Raw genomic sequence first — 21,215 nt, forward strand, 5'->3', positions numbered from 1 at the left:
TGACTAGAAACGCGATTGTGAATCTTTTGTTAGTTCTGATCTTTGCTGCACTTTAATAAACGTTTGTTATGAAGAAAAATATTCTTTTAATGCATTACTAGAGTCATGCAATTGTATCAAACTGTGATAGTTTATCCACATCGTGATTCATTTTACTATCAAATTTTGCAATAAAAATAATAGCACTAAATCCAAATTAGGAAAAGATTAAGATATAAGTATATAATTTTTCGTTGCATAAGTATTAAAATAAATCTAAGATTAATTTTGATATAAATAAAAAATAAATATTTGATAGATTAATAAATTAATTTTGACAAAGATTGGATTGGTTGGCACATACCAATCCAATCTTTGTCAAAATTAATTTATTAAAGCAAAATGATGTAACGTTCTTAACATTATATCATTTTGTTGTTTTAAAATTCTGAATCATAATTTCTATTTCTTCTTAATCAACGTATTTAATAAAATCATTATTAAGCATCTCTTTTGTTTCACACTTGAGAAGTGAGGTATTTTTCGATTTCATTTTGCTTTTATCGTAATAGTAATTTTCAGGTCGAGGCCACATTGATTCCATGAATGTAACTTTTGACCTGTTGAATTTATTTCAGGTCAGAGCTTAATTAAAAGGTGCTTTGTAAATTCTTTTTTCCAGGAAGAGCTGGTCAGATTTCCTGGTAGTCTGGAATTTAAACTCTCGTTTCGGTTTTCTCTCAATTTATACTTTTTACTTTTATGAATTATTTATTTAGAAATTCTATTCTTATATTTCTTTATTACTATGAAAGGCAAAGTAAAAAAAAAATGAAAACAATTAATGTAGAGATAACCTAAATGAATTGCCAAATTCGAATTCTTCAATCGGATAGTCATGAACCAAACTTTGGTCTCAACATATGTAACCATTCAAAATATTAGAAAACAAAATTGTTAATAAAAATGTAACTGACCGTGTTCAGGGCGCGTCACACAGATGACGAGTGCCAGTAATACGCCCAACACATCGCCGCACAGTTTGCCGGCCATGTTTCCTCGTGCTCCTCAACCGACGCTGGCTTTCACGAACATTCTCATTTTCTATAGCCAATTAATTGCCTAAAATACCCGTTGATTCTGTATTCTTGATACTTTAGATTTCGATCGTTTGAACAGCATTATGAATGCTATGTTGATGTTTCCATCAGATTATGGTTAGGTCCACCTGAAACAAAAACAAAGAAATTTAGAATGTTCTGAATTTAAAATTGTTATGCAATGCTTTAACTATGGGTTTATTACACACTGGGTAACTTACAATCTCTTTGTAATAATAGAGACAGTAATATCAGTCAATTCACTGCAGTAGACACCCACAGCTAGAGAGTTGAAGGAGATATACAAAAAGAAACTTAGTTGTGTATGTAGTTGTATACGTTGGGACAGAAAGGTTTGTTATTAGGGTTGAATAAATTGTGTAAAAGTTGACTTAATTTAGAATAAAGTCATGTAAGTGACGAATGATGCATTAACATTTGAACATGCTATGCCGACCATACAAAATGGGAAAAGGACAAAGATATTTCTAACTTGATAATAAAATAGAATTTATAAATCTATTTCTAAATTCAAAGGCTAATTCTATTTCTCGTCCAACGAGCTGAACACAATTATCTGTTAAGCATGCCGCTGGAATTGACCTGAAAAAGAACGACGTAACATACAAAGGCGTCAGCGGCAGAAATTGTATTGTGAACGCAGTTTAATGCCTGCCAGAAGTGTTCGTGTTTACCGGCTACACACTCCTCTGTCATGTCACCTAATTAATAGTACTTCTTGCACATTGTTATTCCACGTCTATGGTGAAATGTAGAGCAAATATTTGTGCCGTTTGTTTGGATTACTCCAAGCGTGTGGTAAACGATGTTTTTGTTCTGTCAGAATTAAATCGAAAGCTAACGATATTGAGTGGCATATTGAAGTAGTGTCAAAATAATTTCAAAGAAAATACACTCTTTATCGTAATAAAAACTAACATGTTAGAATAATTGGTTCAGTGCAACACTGTCAATTAAACTAGCCTAGCTGTAAATTAAAACTTAATTTAATTTTAGAACTTCGTAAATAGGACTTTAAACTTTTTAATGATTTATAGATTTCTTTGTTATATTTTATGTTTACGGTTAATAAATATCAAATAATCTAGTTCAAAAAGGAGTGGGTAAAGCAAACGCACTTTGATTTCTAGCTGGGTCCGCGATTTTGATTCAGAGTTTGCATGTTTAAATATATGCTAATTGTTTCCAGTTCAAACCATAGACTACATATATATTTACGTGGCTGTGTGTTTCTTTAAGTAATTACTATTTTATATTTAAAATAAGTAATATAAATGTTTTAGACGTGTAATATGTTTCTTTGTATATAGCAATAATATGTTTTTCTTCAAAAGGTGTTTTATTCGTTTTAGCATTTAAAAGTTTTCCAACCTTTTTTCAATTTGCGTAATCCAAACGAAGTAATCAACATTTAGACGAAAAGGGAACGAAATGAAGGATTAGTGATTATTCAAAGAGACTGCAAAATTCTATACCTTTTAGGCTTTCTTCAATTTTAGATGATAAAGCGTCGCAAAAAAAGATTTATTTTATTATTTTGTTCGGAGTTTTAAGCTTTACTCAATAAAATAAATTAATTCCGTTTTATATACGATATTCTAATATGCTTCAAACTACTAATGGTCAAGGTTGCGTAAAACTAAATGAGTTCTTTTTAAACTGGTACATGTGTGTCTCCGCGTAATCGCATACTACTTCTATTAGTAACCAATTAAAATAAATAAATTGACGCGGGTGAAATTGTGAAAATCACACACTCTACTCACAAGTACAAGCACTAAGTGCATAATATTTAGCGTTCAATAATTTGTCGAACTGCGTTACCAACTGTCATACAGAGGTACCAATAGTCATACTCATGTTCTCAATAAAACAGCAATACGACAAAACAAATAAATAAAAGATCACCGACATCCATCAATAGCAGCTCACCGACACATAAACACGTCGTAAAAGCAAGTTTTGTACATTGCCGACATAAAACCTTTTATCGTTGATCCGCATCGATTGCTAACAGAACATACGGATCATTGTACGCCGTGCAAGCGTGAACGCACTATACTCTACCTTTGGTACTGTCAACACAAATAGTATAATAAAATACCAAAACGTGCAACACTTCAAATAAATTTCAATATCTTCAAAGTAATCCCCGCTTTGACACTTTACATCCCGAATGTACGTAATATCCAAAGAGGAAATATGTCACGTCCAGTGTATATAAGTACAGTCTTGCACGAAAGAGACGAGCCAATTCTTATCCGCGAATCAGGGTGCAAACTCACGTGGAATATCAAATAACTTTTGATATCGGAAAATTCTGTCGAGTTGCTTGAAAACGTTACAAAATAGTGAAATCGGGAGTTCTGGACTTTATTCAAAGTAACAAATTCTTTAAAATAATTCATTTTAAAGAGTTACAGAGAATTACAAAGTGAGTAACTCTTTAACAATTAATACTACATACTAAATTTTTAATTAGTCGTGGGGCAGAGTTCCGACTAACTGGGCTGTATACATACGTATTCGCCAACGCCTACGTAAGGGTTGTTCTGACAAATAAGTAAGCAGTGTTATCTTTGGCTGTTTACCAACTACAAAAAGAGTGGGTTGAGTTGGCGCCAACACTAATAGTATTATCAAGGTCCGCGGAGACAACTTATGATGGTATATGTATATATGAGATGTAACGCAATTTACCACAGCATGTTAAGACAAACACGTTGTTTGTTTCTTATAAAACAAATATTATTTTAAATATGAATGTACTCGTATAACCCTAAGAACTTAATTTTAAATTGATAGTTGGTTTTAATTTATTAAGCACTACGAATTGTCTTAAATATTAAGAAATATGCACCGACTTTTTCTAGCTCCACTTATCATTCGCATCAGAGTAATTTTTGTAAAACATTTCTAATCTTACATATTTTGTTTTGCTGACCATACTTGAAACAATTGATCTATTCCTTTGCCATGTATACATGCACAGGTTCGTCTGAAACCTTTCCAACTTATTTTTAGGTCTAAGCTTAGATCGCGTTACAACAAACTTATAGGACTTCTTACAAAGTCTTGAATATCACGATCGTATACTTTAATTAATACTAGTGCATCTTAACATTTTATTATTACTTAAACTTGATATTCAAGTTATTATTTATAATTTATTACCACCATAAATCACAGCTCAGTTTTGCATTTTCATTTTGTTTATCTTCACGCCCGACGAAGTACTTTGCTTTATTCACAACGTAGTAGAAATACTAATATAATTTTCTTAAACGAAACTTTTAACTGTTTTAAAGTCCTGATAGATTATATTTTTACAATTGTCAACTAAAATCAAGAAATTAAAAATGTACAAAGATGAAAGACGAAAGGAAGCAATCAGGAAGGAGTAACAGTGGCTTGTGAAGCGGGTCACTGATACACTATGATCAAGACCAGTCTGGAAAGACTAAAGCTTTAGTCTGCTTTAGTCTTTCCAGACTGGTCTTGTGGTTCATTATTGTCACAGGTAAAAAAATGTGAAACTATAACGAATAATTTAATTGCAATAGTATTTCCTAGTTATAGTACAAATAACTTGCCGTGTCGACGGCTTATTACAATAAATCGTTGCGATGTTTTTATGCGTAACACAATTCCCGGTATAAAATTCTCGCACGATGAAACGGCGTCAACGAAATTGTGTCCATTATTTATGAGTATTATGTTTTTACAGAACATTGAGTTTTGCTTTTGTTTCTGGGAGATGACTTTCATTACTGTAATGAAAGTAATTTAGTCGGTACATGGAATATGACAATATTTATGAAGACTAATATAAAAATATTGCATAGTCTTACCAATGCTGAAGAGATTCGTGTCAGTAAGGTAATAATTAGTATTATTACTAATTTTACTTCATTATTTTCAGTATTTTCTTGTACAGATAAACATAAACTTTAAGACATGCGCACTTTATACACAACTACCTATAGGCAAACGCACTTTATACAAAACCACTCAGGCTTATTTAATTATTAACAACGCTACAAACAGTTTAACGCATTAAAGGTGCTTGACATTGAGCCTCAAGGCTAACAGTTACAATTTTGCTGCATTATATACTCCACGGCCTTGACCAGGTATAAATGCTTTGGTACATAAGTGAAAAAATGATCTAATTATTAAATATGATAAAAATATACTACAATTAACACCACAAAATGCCTTAAACAACCATATTTCTACAAACCTTAGTTTTTAATAAAAATAAGAAAATTGTAAACTTAATTCAAGAATGAACGAGAAACCCTGAGCTGCCTAATCATTATAAGATAAATCTTTAAATTCAGAAGAAGCAAAAACATAACAAAATTGTTGATGTAATAACCAATACTTGTGTACGTATTATGGCATTCCAAAACAACACGATTCATTTTGATTTAGTATCGTCTAGTTAACACCGAAATCGGTCCCCAAGTGTCGACTTATAACAAAACTAACCTAAATTCTGGCCTATTAATATAAATTACAAAGATTTACAAGGCCTTTTGGGAGCTAAATTGCTATTATTTCCCTTTGCACATTGTGAAAAGGCTTTGTTGTAACGATTACTTTAGTCCTCGGTGTATTACGACATCAATTTTAATTATACATTAACAGCTTCCATCAGATTCATAATGGATTTTAATAACAAGGCGTCTACTAAAGTACTTGAAGTAAAAAAACACGTTATCAATTTTCACAATGCTCACAAAGGAAACTGCACTAATTTTTGATTGGTAGCAAAGAAAACATAATGACGTATAATTCATTTGAAATGTGAAATTATAACAAACCTATCCAAACAATTTTACCGATATGATCGTAATATTATTTTAAACACGTTTAAAAATAAATCCATACAAATGGCATTGTCAGCCAGTGACATGTGTAAATATAATTCTATTGAATTCATTTAAAATCAGAACATGATTTTCTGTTTATGACAATTATAATAAAAGATACGCGTAATTGTTAGATAATAATAAATAAGAGGTAGACGTGTATTTGATTACAAAAGAATATGTTTCCTTTAAAAAAAAACATTGTTTCAACAATCCAAGGTTACAACACCAATGGGCTGGAAGCCAACCGATAGGGTGATTTACATTCATCCCGTATGATACTTGTGTAACATGTAGCCCAACCGTTATCCCGAATTGTAACTATTTTTAGAATACGAAAGCATACTACAATAATAAAAGCAGAAAGGTCTTGTACTTCGAAATGTTTTATTTCAATTTGGAATATTTATCGTCATCTTTTTGGATAATTTTTTTATTTTATTTTAGGATAGGTAGCAATTTAATGCCATTTTTAAATTAGTCGTTGCAATTAAGTCGTCGTACAATGAAAATATTTTATTATAAGTAATAATAGTTAGTAGGACCGATCATCGTGGCGATCTTTGGGGGGAGGCCTATGCCCAGCAGTGGGCGTTACGAGGCTGAATGGATGGATAGATGGAATAATAGTTAGACTTTTTACTTACATTGCTTAGCTACCGACGGAGAGAACCAACGAGCTGTGAAAGACATAGCGATATATATGTTAGTAAACCTAGTTATAGTTTTTTTCTTATTGGTAATAGATTCGTTTTCAATTTAAACTATGTATTTTCTTAGAGCGAGGTACAAAATAGTTACTTTTAGGTAAATTTTTTGGTATTCGGTACTATTTTAATCCCTAGGTTACCCGCCATTTTGAGTTTCACGTTTCGATAATGTTCTTGAAATCGTATTTGGTGCCATTTTCCACACTCACACTGGTAAGTATTTTCTGTGAGTAAACTTGTATTTATGTAAATTTTCTGATGTCTATCTTGTAGCCTCAATACTTTGACAATGTTGAGGAGTTACGTGGATGTGATTTTAGTGCAGAGTAATAGAAATAAAAATTCGTCTAATTAGTACAATAAGACTTGTTTTTACGTATCTGGTCTTCTTTTAAAGACTATCTACATAATATACGTAATGTTTTGACAAGCATCAGTAAAGTTATAAGAGAGCATTAAATAAATCAATGTTTAAATTATTCCACGTCACGTCTCGGCCGATCACCTGAGCCATACACTCACGTCTGCCATCAAAGCTATAAGCTATCAAATTTTCTCCTACGAACGTTTCGCGTGTTCAGTGTTCCTTCGCGTAACGGCAATTTCCTTAAACTAAATTTCATGAGCTATATAATTCGAAAATAATATTGTTTCTTTTAGAAGTGAAACAATTTTTTTTTATAATTTACCCATTTATCCGAATAACGGATACGTGAAATCGATTAGAATTTAATAAAGTGTAATAGCGTTTATTTTTGGAACTTTCTGACCTTTAAAGGCTTTAGGGCTATATATGTGTCATATTAACATCAATGACTACAAAACCTTTGCTATTCGTAAATTTTTAATTTAATATTAGAATTATAAAGGCTTTACACGACTTATACGAGTAATAAAATAAACACCTTTGTATCCTACAGTTATAAAATAGAATCACTATTATTAATTATAAATATGTACTTATGTAAATCTAATATATAAAATTCTCGTGTCACGGGGTTCGAACTTGAACTCCTCCGAAACGGCTTGACCGATTCTCATGAAATTTAGTGAGCATATTCAGTAGGTCTGAGAATCGGTCAACATCTATTTTTCATACCCCCCCCCCATTTTTTTTACTGCGCGCGGACGTAGTCGCGGGCGACAGCTAGTCTTATATATAAAATTCTCATGTCACTATGTTATCTAGTTACCATACTCCTCCGTAATGGCTTGACCGATTGTTATGATATTTTATATTCAAATTCAATAGGTCTGAGAATCGGCTACTATCTATTTTTTTAACCGCTATTAAGTTTTTTTTAACAGCGCGCGGACGGAGTCGCGGGCGACAGCTAGTAATATATACTTTCCAAATCTCAAGTCCTCTTAATTTTTTCAATTATAGCTGAATAATTTTATAGCGGTAGAAATAACATTCAAGTTTACATTCTTGTCATAACCACGATACTGTATACTAAAAAAAGATACAATTGTTTTACATCGGCTGCCCTTAATCCAATATATGTAAGATTGTGGAAGTTATTACGAAAGAAATGGTTAGTTTTGGGGTATATTGTGACCAACATAACAACGAAATGTACTTGGCAACATTCCAATGCATTTCTGAATATGGAACACATTGCACATCTTAAGAAATGATTAAGAAAATATCGCCCTAAATGTTTTGGTTAACTATCCCTAGATTTTGTCTTTAATATGTTGAGAAGAATTTTATTAAAGTAGTTGAAAAAATCGTGATTTTAGAGGCGACAATACTGTCTTCGTGTTTAACAAGAAATAGTTACTTCTTTATTTTTTTACAGTATGAAATAAGAAACAACTTTTTTTCGGATAGTCCGCAGACTTGGCTCTTCTGATTCATGATCAAATTCCGGCACCACTTACAGATTGTTTTAAAATCTTAAAACAATTTTAGAGCTAATGGCATACAATACATTTTTTTAAATACAGTTTTTATAGTTTTACAACTCTTATTCATTAATTTAGGTTTAAATGTATTTGCGGTATGTCGTTGTTAAAAACACACAAAAACTGAACGTAACGTACGTGAAACCACTTCGTTTGTTTCCATTGAGCATAAAATATCAAATTATGGTCGTTACATCGAAAGAAAAAAACAGTAAAATGTGCAAAATGTAAGTAAACCGTGCCGTCAGTGTGTCCCTATCATAAAAATATACGTTGCTGATTCGCCTTTAGCCAATGGCGGGCTTCGTAAACGGCACTTAAACAAATGTGTCATTTCACGCGCTTCTATCGCTATTGCTAATGCCACTAAGAGCTTTTATGTTTTGTTGCATATTTTATGCCGTGTTTAACAATATTTTACGTTCTTTTTACTGGATTTCCAAAACCGTGACCATTTATTCTCGGAACAACATTTTTACGAGAAACAAAAGAATAAACGAATTCCGTTTGTTGTAGTTAGTAATGCAAAAATAAACAAATTTGTAACTTTTGTCTTTAGCTATGCCAAAAATGCGCATTAACTTATTTAAATTGACAATAAATGGTTTTTTGAGTCTGCATAAAATGTATGTTGCAGTTTATTATAATTTATGTTCAAACTTTCAGTGTCTAGGTGCCATGAGTAAGCTTGCGAATTTCTCATTTTATCGCTGGAGATATGAATAAATAAAATCGTTGAGTCGTGAGAGATTGATCAATGTCTTCGAGGCAGGTGCAATGAACCATTCAGTGTTGCGTGTCTGCCCTTAAATAAGCTAAAGACGACGACGTTTGTGTTACCTTGAATTTATATAAATCTACTTGATTAACTTGTCACGTTTTGTTGATGTGATTATGTTTCTGTTATATAATGTAACATACCGAGTTTGTAAACACTTACAGATTTACATTTGGCACTATTTCTCTAGCTTTTTTAACATACACATTTAGACATGCATGCTTATGTTATAGGTAGTTTTATAATTAACAATACATAGTCTTTATTGTAATAGTAATTATTATGACCATTGCAAACATGAACATCGATGTGGTGAAAACCTTTATGTACTACTATATGGCAAAATTACATGTGTTTAAAACTTCATGTACTCAAATATGACATAAAAATTATACGGAACACATTTTTCGTCTGTCCTCTTGCAGAAAATAGATTTTGGATTTCCCTAGTTAGTTTTTATTTCTACTAAGTTGGAATTCTTTACAGATATTACTAACATAAAAACAATAACGTAGACAAAAAACATAAATATTGTCCGTCTGTTATCGTATAAAAGAAGCGATTACAAAGATAAATTTATTAGTATTGAGATTGCTAAAGTTTGTGCGGTAACGAGAATTAATGTCGGAGAGACAGAGATAATCATCCGAACAGATTGGAAATGGTTCCATAGAAAAAGGCTTGTGTTATCTACTTAGCAAAAAAGGTACAACAATTTTGATTAATACGATTATTTTGGTTCGAATATGTATACATACTCTGCATTTCCAAAGAAATTGAGCGGGATGAAGATATGTTTTGTACAAGCGTTGCGTCTGTGTAAACTAAGAGCAGTTCAAAATAGAACATAGTTGCAATTATTCTAGTTACTGTCAATCGGGCTAAAAAGTACGCATATTTTTAAAAGATAAAAGGTACGATAAGAAAACAATTGTATTATATAATAAAATTTCAAATGCAACTACTGTATTTCGTGACAAAACTAGTCCGCAGTAGCGTTGCGCTTTCCGACTTCCGTGATGTAATTTATTCATCAAGATATTATCCGACAGAGGTCGCGTTCCTCGCTACGTAATGTGCGGCCTGATGATACTTTTTACACTACTTAGACGGTGTAATTTTGTTTTATTACTCCTATTATGTTTGTATAAAGTGTTGTCCGTGATAAGATTCCAACTAATGATGAAAAAAAAAATGTTAAAACACATTAGCAAATATACTAGGTCTTTTGTAATTCATTTGTCGTTTGATATTAAAAATAAAGTAAAACTATATTAACAAAAAACTATAAATCGATAGAATTTTTTAACAAAGTCACAAGTTTAAATACTTTATTAATAATAAAACTCATTGTTTTTCATTTGATTATTAATCTATATATATAAAAGAAAGTCGTGTTAGTTACACTATTTATAACTCAAGAACGGCTGAATCGATTTGACTGAAAATTGGTGGGCAGGTAGCTTAGAACCAGGAAACGGACATAGGATAATTTTTACCCCGTTTTCTATTTTTTATTCCGCGCGGACGGAGTCGCGGGTAAAAGCTAGTTTTAAATAAAACTAAAAAATAAAGTAATAAAATTATTTTAATTCAACTTATCACTTATATGGGATTAGAAGTAAATGACAGTAACTCGGAACTCAAAGTTGCTTCTGAATCAATTAATGGACTTTGTGGTGGATTTAGTAACTTCAGTTTGTTTGCTGTTCATATCCCTCGAGTGGAAGGATTCAGCTTAGTTGATGCCCATTTGTTTTTAATTCAGATTTCAAAGTACTAACTGCCACTAAATTACAGTATGTTAATAGTTATTTTAGACCAAGTTCAGTTTTGAATTCAATAAACATGAAAAGTATGTAATTTTAATTTATGACTTAAAAAATTCTGAAAATAATATAGTACTCTGACTATCTCAGTGTAATCGCACTTTACTATGAGATTTAAATAAGTTGCAACATCTTTAAAAAATAATCCCCTGAACGACAAATCAAATTATGATAATATTTTGGTAAAGTATATTTTATCAAATACACATATATATATTTATTTCTTAATTAAGTTAGCATTGCATTGGATGCATATTGTAGCCCAACGTTAAGATGTTAGGCTACCACATGCATACAATATAATATTAAGCTAATATTAACGCGAAGCGCTCAACGGACCTCGCTGAAATTTAACATGGATGTAGAACATAGTCTGTAAGAACACGAGACTCCTCATTAAGTTTATTACAATTCTGTGCGGACGGAGTCGCTGGAAAAAGATAGTGTAAAAATAAAAAATAAAAGTACACACTAAAATTTAAAAATACTATAAAGTTCGTGTTACACACATTCACGGGAAGTGTAGTAGGAAGTCATAAATAAAGTTTTATTTGATGTGTGCTGAAGCCAGGCATTGTGTAGAAGTAATGGCACCCGTGGGTCATGTAGTACGCTGAGAGAATTTTATTTCACGAATAATAGTAACAAGCTCGGTAACGTAATAGTCTGTCATAGGAATGACGCTTTGAATGCGAACTACGAGCAATGGAATATTTATACCCGATGTGCGTATCTATGGTAATTCGATTTTACTGGCAATGTAAATTATGATGGAAAGAAAAAAAAAGTACTTTAGTCTCTTATGTTTGACAGTTTTTTTTTTCTGATTTCACAAATTGTTAACCTTGAAATAAATATTAAAGATATTTCATAAAATTATATTTTCTGCAAATAAAATTTTACTGGTTATTTTTTTTTTGAACGGCAGAAAATAACAAACTAGGAAACCATTATAAATTTATGAAAATTAGTCTCTTTCTTAAAATACATCTCTCCCCATTTCTTGCTTCAGCTCCGTACAATTTTCCAATTTCCTTCTTTATCTCTTTACTCTTTTCTTCTTTACTCTTTGCGCGCGTTTGAATCGAACGCCGGTTTGTCCGCGACCACCATCCAATTTCACATTTGTTTTGTTTTCCATTTTTTTCCGCTTTTTTCGCATAGAGCTGCGGTTTGTACCAATAAATCTTCAATACCAGCAACACAATGGAACGCTTGGTAGCTGTACATCAGTGTTTTATATGCCATGTGATTTTTTGTCAGTACTTTATGGAACAATTTCTTTTGTTGATTTCACAGTGATGAATGAGGTGAAACAGAAAAGCATTCATAAAACTGATAAAACTGTTTTTTAGCACAGATTAGCAAATGTCATAAATATATCACTTCACTACTCTGCGAAAATAATTTAAGTTTAGTTTTGCATTAAATGTTAAATTTTGTGAAATTAACAGCAAATGTTAACTTTTCCACTCTTTACAATCTTTTTTATTAGATTACATTTGCGATATTTTTATGGCATCAAATCTTTTGCAGATAATGTAGGGATTAATATATATTTTATTTGCATTTAACAGTGTTAAGTAAAAAAAACTCACAAGTACTATAAAAGGATTTTTTGAAAGGAGGTCAATAGATACAGTTTAATTGCACAAGTTTGAGAACTTTTCTTGGCTTTTAGTTGGAGCTGAAGAGAAAAAGCTGCATACGGTTGTTAGAATAAAGTTTAATGCGGTGACTAGGTCATATGCACTCCCACTCTGAATACTAGGTCTTGTAACTTTAGTAGGAAATTTTATCAGTACGTAACCTATATTTTTAATACGACGTCTGTAAAATATAAATATTCCGGAATGGTAAATTTATATCAATTTAATTTGAGTTAAAAGCAATTTTTTGACTACAGTTCAATCGAAAAGACGACATAATTAATATTTTCATTTAAATTTATTTATTTACTAGCTGTGCCCGCGACTTCGTCCGCGTGAAATACTATTTTGGGTAGCATTTTTTTGGGCTAATTATTTTATTTAACCAACGTGCTATGCTTTGATGTATGTAGAAGAACATAGAAAGAGGTGTGCCCGGACCGCGCCAAATGTACGTCCTGGGTCTCTGCCTACCCCTCTGGGTTACGGGTCGTGAATTATGTTGTTGTTGTGGTTTTTACTTAAATTTATAAAAAATGCCAAAAAATATAAAACTTATAAAATATTCACATAAACATCTTCCCATACAAACATTCATCCCCTATTTCGTTTTGTTACATTGCAACCTTGAGGGTAAAAGTTTTACAAATTTAAAATGTCATATTTATTTATATCAAATTAGCAGCCTAAAAAATAAGTTTAAAGCTTCTAACTGTAAAAATGACGATAATTCCATACAAATTTCCACCCTCACTTTCAGCCTCTTATAGCCCCTTTTTCGCGTTAAAAAGTAGGCTTTGTCCTTCCTCAGGCTCTAGACTAAGTATTGGTAAGGGTAATAGCAAAATATATTAAACAAAATATTCACCAAAACCTTACATATTGCCTTACAAAATTTCATCCCCTATTGTTATTTAGCACTCTTGGGGGCAAAATTTTTACTAAAATTTAATTTCCTATATATTTATATAGAATTAGTAACCTCAAAAATAAGTTTCAAGCTTCCAACTGTAAAAATGACGATACTTTCATACAAATTTCCACCCTAACTTTCAACCCCTTACAAACCCTTTTTCGCGTTGTAAAGTAGTCTTTATCCTTTCTCGGGCTCTAAACTAAATATTTGTAACGGTAACAGCAAAACATATTGAACAAAACATTCAACAAAATCAAAATATTCCCAAACAAATCTAAGATATTCCCAAACAAAATTTCATCCCTAATTGTTATTTAGCACCCTTAAGAGTAAACTTTTTTCAAATATTGAATATTAATTTCTTTATATCAAATTAGCAGCCTCAAAAATAGGTTTCAAGCTTCTAACTGTAAAAAAGACGATACTTCCATACAATTTTTCATCCCCTCTTTCAACCCCTTACAACCCCCTTTTCGCGTTAAAATGTAGCCTACGTCTTTCCTCAGGCTCTAGACTAAATATTGGCAAGGATAACAGCAAAACATGTTAAACAAAACATTCACCAAAACCGAGCATATTGCCAATCAAAATTTCATCCCCTATTGGTATTTAGCACCCTTGGGGGTAAATTTTTTACAATAAATTAATTTCATATTTATTTATATAGAATTAGCAACCTCAAAAATAAGTTTCAAGCTTTCAACTGTAAAAATGATGATAATTCCATACAAACTTACACCCCCACGTTCAACCCCTTGCAAACCCTTTTTCGCGTTAAAATGTGCCCTATGTCCTTCCTCAGGCTCTAGACTAAATATTGGTAAGGGTAATAGCAAAACATATTAAAGAAAACATTCAACAAAACCCCACATATTCCCAAACAAAATTTCATCCCCTATTGTTATTAAGCACCCTTGGGGGTAAAATTTTACAAAAATTTAATTTCATATTTATCTTTATCAAATTAGCAGTCTTGAAAATAAGTTTCAACCTTCTACCTGTAAAAATGACGATAATTCCATACAAACTTTAACCCCCACTTTCAACCCCTTCAAACCCCTTTTTCGTGTTAAAATGTAGCCTACGTCTTTGATCAGGCTCTAGACTAAATATTGGAAAGGGTTACAGCAAAGCATATCAAACAAAACATTCACCAAAACCGAATATATTGCCAAACAAAATTTCATCCCCTATTGTTATTTAGCACCCCTGGGGGTAAAAATTTTCCAAAAATTTAATTTCATATTTATCTTTATCAAATTAGCCTTAAAAATAAGTTTCAACCTTCTACCTGTAAAAATGACGATAATTCCATACAAACTTTCACCCCCACTTTCAACCCCTTACAACCCCTTTTTCGCGTTAAAATGTAGCCTATGTCCATCCTCAGGCTCTAGACTATCTGTGTACAAAATTTCATTTAAATCGGTTCAGTAGTTTTTGCGTGAAAGCGAGACAGACAGACAGAGTTACTTTCGCATTTATAATATTAGTAAGGATTTAATTTTTTTACAAACATATGGTTATACAAATAGGTTGACCGTTGGAGCCTGTCATAGTACGAAATGTTCTCAAATTACAGCAAATTTTTATTATACACAACATACTTGCATGCCGTAAGCTTAATTTGAGTCCCCTTTTCTAAAGAAAGTAAGAAAAAGGGGAGGTAAATTTGACGGAGGATGGGACGCATAGGAAATGGTAATATATTTTCTTTCTATGCATTCGATTCTCCGACGATTAAGTAATAAACAACGCAATGGCAATTGCGGATGTCTATGGGCAACGGTCACTTCGCTATTTAAGCGAATTTAGGTAATCGTTTGCTCGTTTGCCACTATATAATATAAGAAAAATTGATTCGGCTGACTATTTTAAACACTATAATAATATTCATTCTATCAAAACTTTTCATGTAAGAAACCTAACCTTATACAGAAAGGAGGTCGAATAGATTAACAAAGTATTTTGATATAACTTAGTAGGATAAGCTACATATATCTGAACACTAAAACGGCTCGACTAACTACCAATTTAGCTGCTACTTACTCTTAATTGGCATTTAGCCCAATGGAGTCCGAGTTTTAAGATGCAAGATAAGCGCCACACATGTATCGTAATAAAGAGTAAATGAAATTGTTCGTATACAACACAAATTCTGAAATGTCAGCCTTATTAATTTTAATTCTGTATACTAATTATTGAACAGTACACCAAAATGTGATTTGCCTTCAAAGAACTTAAAATTTAACACCTCAAACCTAAAGTTAATTGGCAATGTTATCGAAGTATCTCTACTAGTTTAACAATGATGTATTCGTAGCAGTTTTCGTAGCAGGTAGCCGTAGGTTTTGAATGTACCTTTGTCATAGTGGGTAGGAAAAAATTATTGCCATTAATTTATTAAGTCTTTTTCTATAGGTAATTTGTTCACGATTTTGATTACTTTTTTATGTTTACGTGGTCGACATAATATTAAACGTTTCTTAGTGAACAATGTAAAGGGCGTTGGCTCATATTTAGTAATTTAACAAAATTAAAAGACATTAATTTAAAAGTTGTAATCAATGCAACTGAATGGCTAAAAATATTTACCACTGAAACACCATTTTAACTCGATTAATTTGCTGAACATTCCAGTTCATTCGCTGCTGAAATATAAATTTACAATGATAAAAGCTTAACCAAAATTGCATTCCAGCACTGATGACTTAATTACTGTAATGCTGAAAATTAATTCACTTCAAAGCAAGGGCAATTAGTTAATAATATTGTATGAGTTTAAATTATTATATACCTTTACTTTTTTTTTTCGATTGACAACAGGGTATAAAGCTTTTCACATGTCTGTCATACGTGAATAGAGACACTGTGAAATATGAATGTAAATATTATAAATGTATATGATTAAAGTTGTATATACTCTTGATAGTACCGAGCGCAAATTCAAGGAGACCTCAAAAAGAAGAAAAGGAACGTCCAATTTAAAAGATAACTTTTCATGCATGCAGTATATTTAACTATTTTTTTTTTTTTTAGTTTATATCGCATTGACATTATATTAAAGCTCATTGTTTGAGTATCGGATCGTGAACAGTAAAAGAACTCGTTGCTATTTCTGAACAAAATCAATACCGCTCTGCATCTCGGTCCAACAGATTCCGGCATAAATTATTCTAGCCTTGATTAAAGCATAAAAATACACAGAAATTTCATCGTTTATCTGAAATGAAATTGATGTTTTTGTGCCGTTCTTGAAAGTTCACTTTTTTTTTGTATTCCTGAGTTATTTTCTCAATTTTTCTATGAAATGAAAGAAAAAAAATAAAAGTAAATGATTTAATTAATCAATGTTTTACTAAAAAAAAAAACTAATTTACATTCAATAATGCTATACATATAAACTTCGATAAATTAATGTTAAAAGAAAATTTTCAGAATCACGTTTTTTTACTTTTGTTTCTGAAATAAATAGTCTATTTATTTTGTCCTATAAAAGACGGAAATTTCTCGAGAGACCGTCTCAGTTCCACAAGGCAGGCTTAAGCTTAGATATTGCTTACTTTAAATTGCGTCTTCACTTTGAAAAATATGATATTGTGGTTTGATGGAACTGTATATAGACTAAGCGGTAAAACAAAATGTTTTTTGACTTAAGTTGCTACAGTGATAGTACCAAAAAAAATTCTATTTTCTGATTAGAATTTCTAAAAGCATTTGAGTTGTTTTCGAGAAGCTATGAAATAATTTTATTGTCGAATATAGACTTGTCTTTACTTTTTCGTATAAATTTACCAACATAGCACGCTTTGATACACTGAAATACAGAGTAGCAAATACAGATCTTACTAATGTTATAAATGCGAATGTTTAGATGGATGGGTGGATGTTTGTTTGAAGTTATCTCTGGAACCGCTCAACAGATCTTGATGAAATTTTGCACAGATGTAGACCATAGTCTGGAAGAACACATAGGCTATTTATTAAGTTTTTTTTTAATTACACGCCGACGGAGTCGGGGCGACAGCTAGTTACTTTATAAATAGCATTTGCAGTACGATTGTTTGATTAGTTATTAGAATTACCATATTATTGCACATTTTCAAGGATAAAACTACAAACAGACAGTTTATGCAGATTGTATTTACCCTGAAACTTCTATAATTTTATTCTAGTAAAAAAAATAAAGATCAAAAATATAGTAAAACCAGGTCAAACAAAATATGGACAGAGAAAAGGTAATCTAATATTAATCGCTAAATAAACAGCTTAATATAGGTAAATACATTTTTGAATTGCTTTAGTATTCTAATTTTTAATTACATGACACAAAGGTATCCATTATGAAAATGTTATAGACATATTAGTTCCATTTAATATAAAAGGAAAACAAGAAAGTCGATGTTCAAAAAGAATCATTCATAAGCTTAAGATGAAAATTTGAAATTTTGTACAAAGCGGTCTTATGGGAATAAGTTAAAAGTACTCAACCCTCTTAGCGCTTACGATATTACTCTGGCAAAAATATTTTCGTTGTACTGAGGCAATTCAAAACATACATTTACAAATTCTATTAACTTTCTCTCTTGACAGTAATACAAAAATAAGTAGCGTTGTGCATAAATACTGTGAATTTGTTTGCTTTGAAAAACTATCTAAATTAGCCTTTTTCCCCAATTTTATTTTACTGTTTAGTCAATAATGAAAAACACGAAGAAAATATACTTGAACATGTGATTACATTAGTATAAATCGAAAACTCGTAACCGATACATTCAGGCGTAGACCTTCCGTAGACATTGCTACGATTTATCAAAGTTGGGTTGGCTACGTGAGGTCATTCAATCAACTCCACTCTTACTCCTACCAATTTTAGATGCCGTTGAACAAATTACTTACAATATAGTTATGGAGTCTTTTGCTATAAGTTCAGAATAGGTTTGACTAATTTACGGAAATGATATGAGATAGCCCAGTCTAAAAATTTATGTAGAATTCTAAAGATTATTTGGGCTCCGGCTTTTGTTTGATTGTTACACCTGAAATATAACCTTGTTGCCTACAGCATGACAATCTTTTGCTATTTTCACTTTGGCTTGTTAAAAATTTAATCACCGGACTGTCACAACTTTTGTAATTGTTCTTCGAATGTAGGTATGAGTTACACATTGTAATCTCTCCTAATCTGTTTAACTGATGTTAACGAATAAATAAAAATAAATAATGTATTCACATTTGAATCCAGATTTTTTTTTTATTCCACTTTAGTTAAATTATTGTGTCTATATTATTTTCAAAACGTTCACGATACAGAAAGGTACATTCGTAACCATTTCTATTAAAGGATGGTTCTCAGAGGATGTGCATAAAACTTAAATTTTTTACTTAATTTTTCGTATTTATAGCCGAGTACACCACGACAATCAATTTGTCGAATAGTAGAAAATAAAATTGTGACTCGGATTAAAATGAATTATTAAGATAATTTTATATTATTTCAAATACTGCTGTTACAGCCCAGCAATTATTTTATTTTATTTTTTAAGTAGTCTTTTACTCAAAAATACATTAATTCTAATTAGAACTGTTCTAAGGTCCGGTATTTTTTTTTTATTTTCTTTTCCGTAATAAAACATAATATTTCTGGTGCCGTTTTAATACCAAGTCAAGAATATTCATTTTTCTAGGGCTCTGTACAGATGACGTTACTGCAAATGTTTTATAATATCTATACGTAATACTGTTGTCAACTGCTTCTAGAATTTATTATGATTAAATATTAATTGAAATCTAATTCATTTTCATGATCTTGTTTTATACTTAATTTTAAAATTATAAAATTCATAATTAAAACAAGACCATTATTAGTCGTTTTATCAGATTTTTCAACCTCGACTTTGAGTAAATTTCAAATATTGAAATAATCTTTAAGCTCCGTACCCGACGGGAACATTTTAAACTAAATAAAATGGTACAATTCTGGTAAAATAGCGTAAAATAATGGCTTCAAATACATATAAAAAACATCCCAACTTATAGCAATATGCATAGAGCTATGATAATTGTTATACAAAAACAGTATGACTTACCGGAGGCAATTACCGTGATTGCACCGAGAGTTAATACATTACGAACTTGCTACGAACTCACTTAGTCGCACGCAAACCAAAGGCAATCACAAGTCACATGCGTGAGTCGAACACCGCAGCACGGCGGCGGCGGCACGCATCGGTTCTGCTGCACTATATCACGTCACACACACTGGTAGGTCACAGTTTTTTTATGAGATACGTTCGTACGACAAGCGCACGCGGGTCCGCCGCAGCCTCAACTGGCTGGGGCGACGCTACCGCGCGTGTCCCAGCCCTACCCTCGGCTCCCCGCCACCCCGCCACCCCGCTACCCGCTCACCTCCTGCTACGGCCAAATAGAAATAAAGTATGCGCTGTAAGGACAGAACGCTAAAGAAAAACGTAGCCGAATGCCTCCGGCCTGAGGCCTGAGGTAGTTAGATGCTACGCTACAAGCTTTCTGAAGTTCTTTAATTTAATGACTTTTGTGTTGAAAATACATAAATTTTCGCAGAAGTCTGTAGATATCGTGGCATCAAATACACCGACCACTCTGCTTATATGCAAACAACTATCATGATTGCATATATATTTTTTTAAATAAAATGTTATAATAGGTAATAAGAAGATAATAGGCGATGATACCAAAGTACACTGCATGTGGTCAGGTACTGTGCATCTATTAAAGGTTTACGAGTTGCAGAAAAGGATTTTAGCTTGTACTAATAATCATTAAAATCAGTATACTTCCATAAACATATAGAATATTCGTATTAGAAAATTAAAAGAGCTTTCTTTGAAGACGCTGCGCTGCTCCCGATACTGGACGATCTTAACATACATGCTATGTAGTAATTAGTGGCTCGTGTGTATTGCCATTTAATATTATGCCAGTTTTTTTTTTCTTTAAATTAATACTAAACTTATTTTTGTTTAATATGTATTTTTTTCAGAGCTTCAACATATTATAAGCATGTTGTGTTTGTACACTGTCGGTAGCACGTCATCCGAGCCTTACCCTGATATTATCACAGTGGCGTTACATCGGATTAAGGAGGTCAACAAGTGTTTTTACCTCCTTTTATAAATGACATGAGAATGTACTGTTATATAATAAAATATGATAACACTTTATTAAAATTTATAACATTAAATGTTATTTTTACTTATAATAAATGATGCACATTATTATTTATTAAATTTATCCGACAAAATCTGTTGCAATAACTTGTTTATTGTGTACTTGATTGTTGGTGTAATTATACTAAACTTGCTGTCGCCTGCGACTCCGTCCGCGTGGAATTAAAAAAAAACTGAATAAGTAGCCTATGTGTTCTTACAGACTATGATCTACATATGTGCCAAATCTCATCA

The 21,215-nt window shown here is 31.7% G+C and overlaps 1 protein-coding gene across 3 annotated transcripts in view; it reads right to left on the reverse strand.

Moving 5' to 3' along the window:
• LOC106715680 (lachesin) overlaps positions 1-20,086 on the reverse strand; it is a 36,730-nt gene extending 16,644 nt beyond the window's left edge. For all 3 annotated transcript variants that reach the window (XM_014509014.2, XM_014509013.2, XM_014509012.2), the window contains exons 1-2: positions 19,860-20,086; positions 957-1,207 (exon numbers count right to left, since the gene is read on the reverse strand). In XM_014509014.2, coding sequence (XP_014364500.1) covers positions 957-1,032 — 76 coding nt within the window. In that variant the 5' untranslated portion in view covers positions 1,033-1,207; positions 19,860-20,086. The remainder of the gene's footprint in view (positions 1-956; positions 1,208-19,859) is intronic.
• Between the last annotated feature and the right edge of the window lie 1,129 nt (positions 20,087-21,215).

This window comes from Papilio machaon, chromosome 5 (genome assembly GCF_912999745.1).
Source record: "Papilio machaon chromosome 5, ilPapMach1.1, whole genome shotgun sequence".
Classification (NCBI taxonomy): Eukaryota; Metazoa; Arthropoda; class Insecta; order Lepidoptera; family Papilionidae; genus Papilio; species Papilio machaon.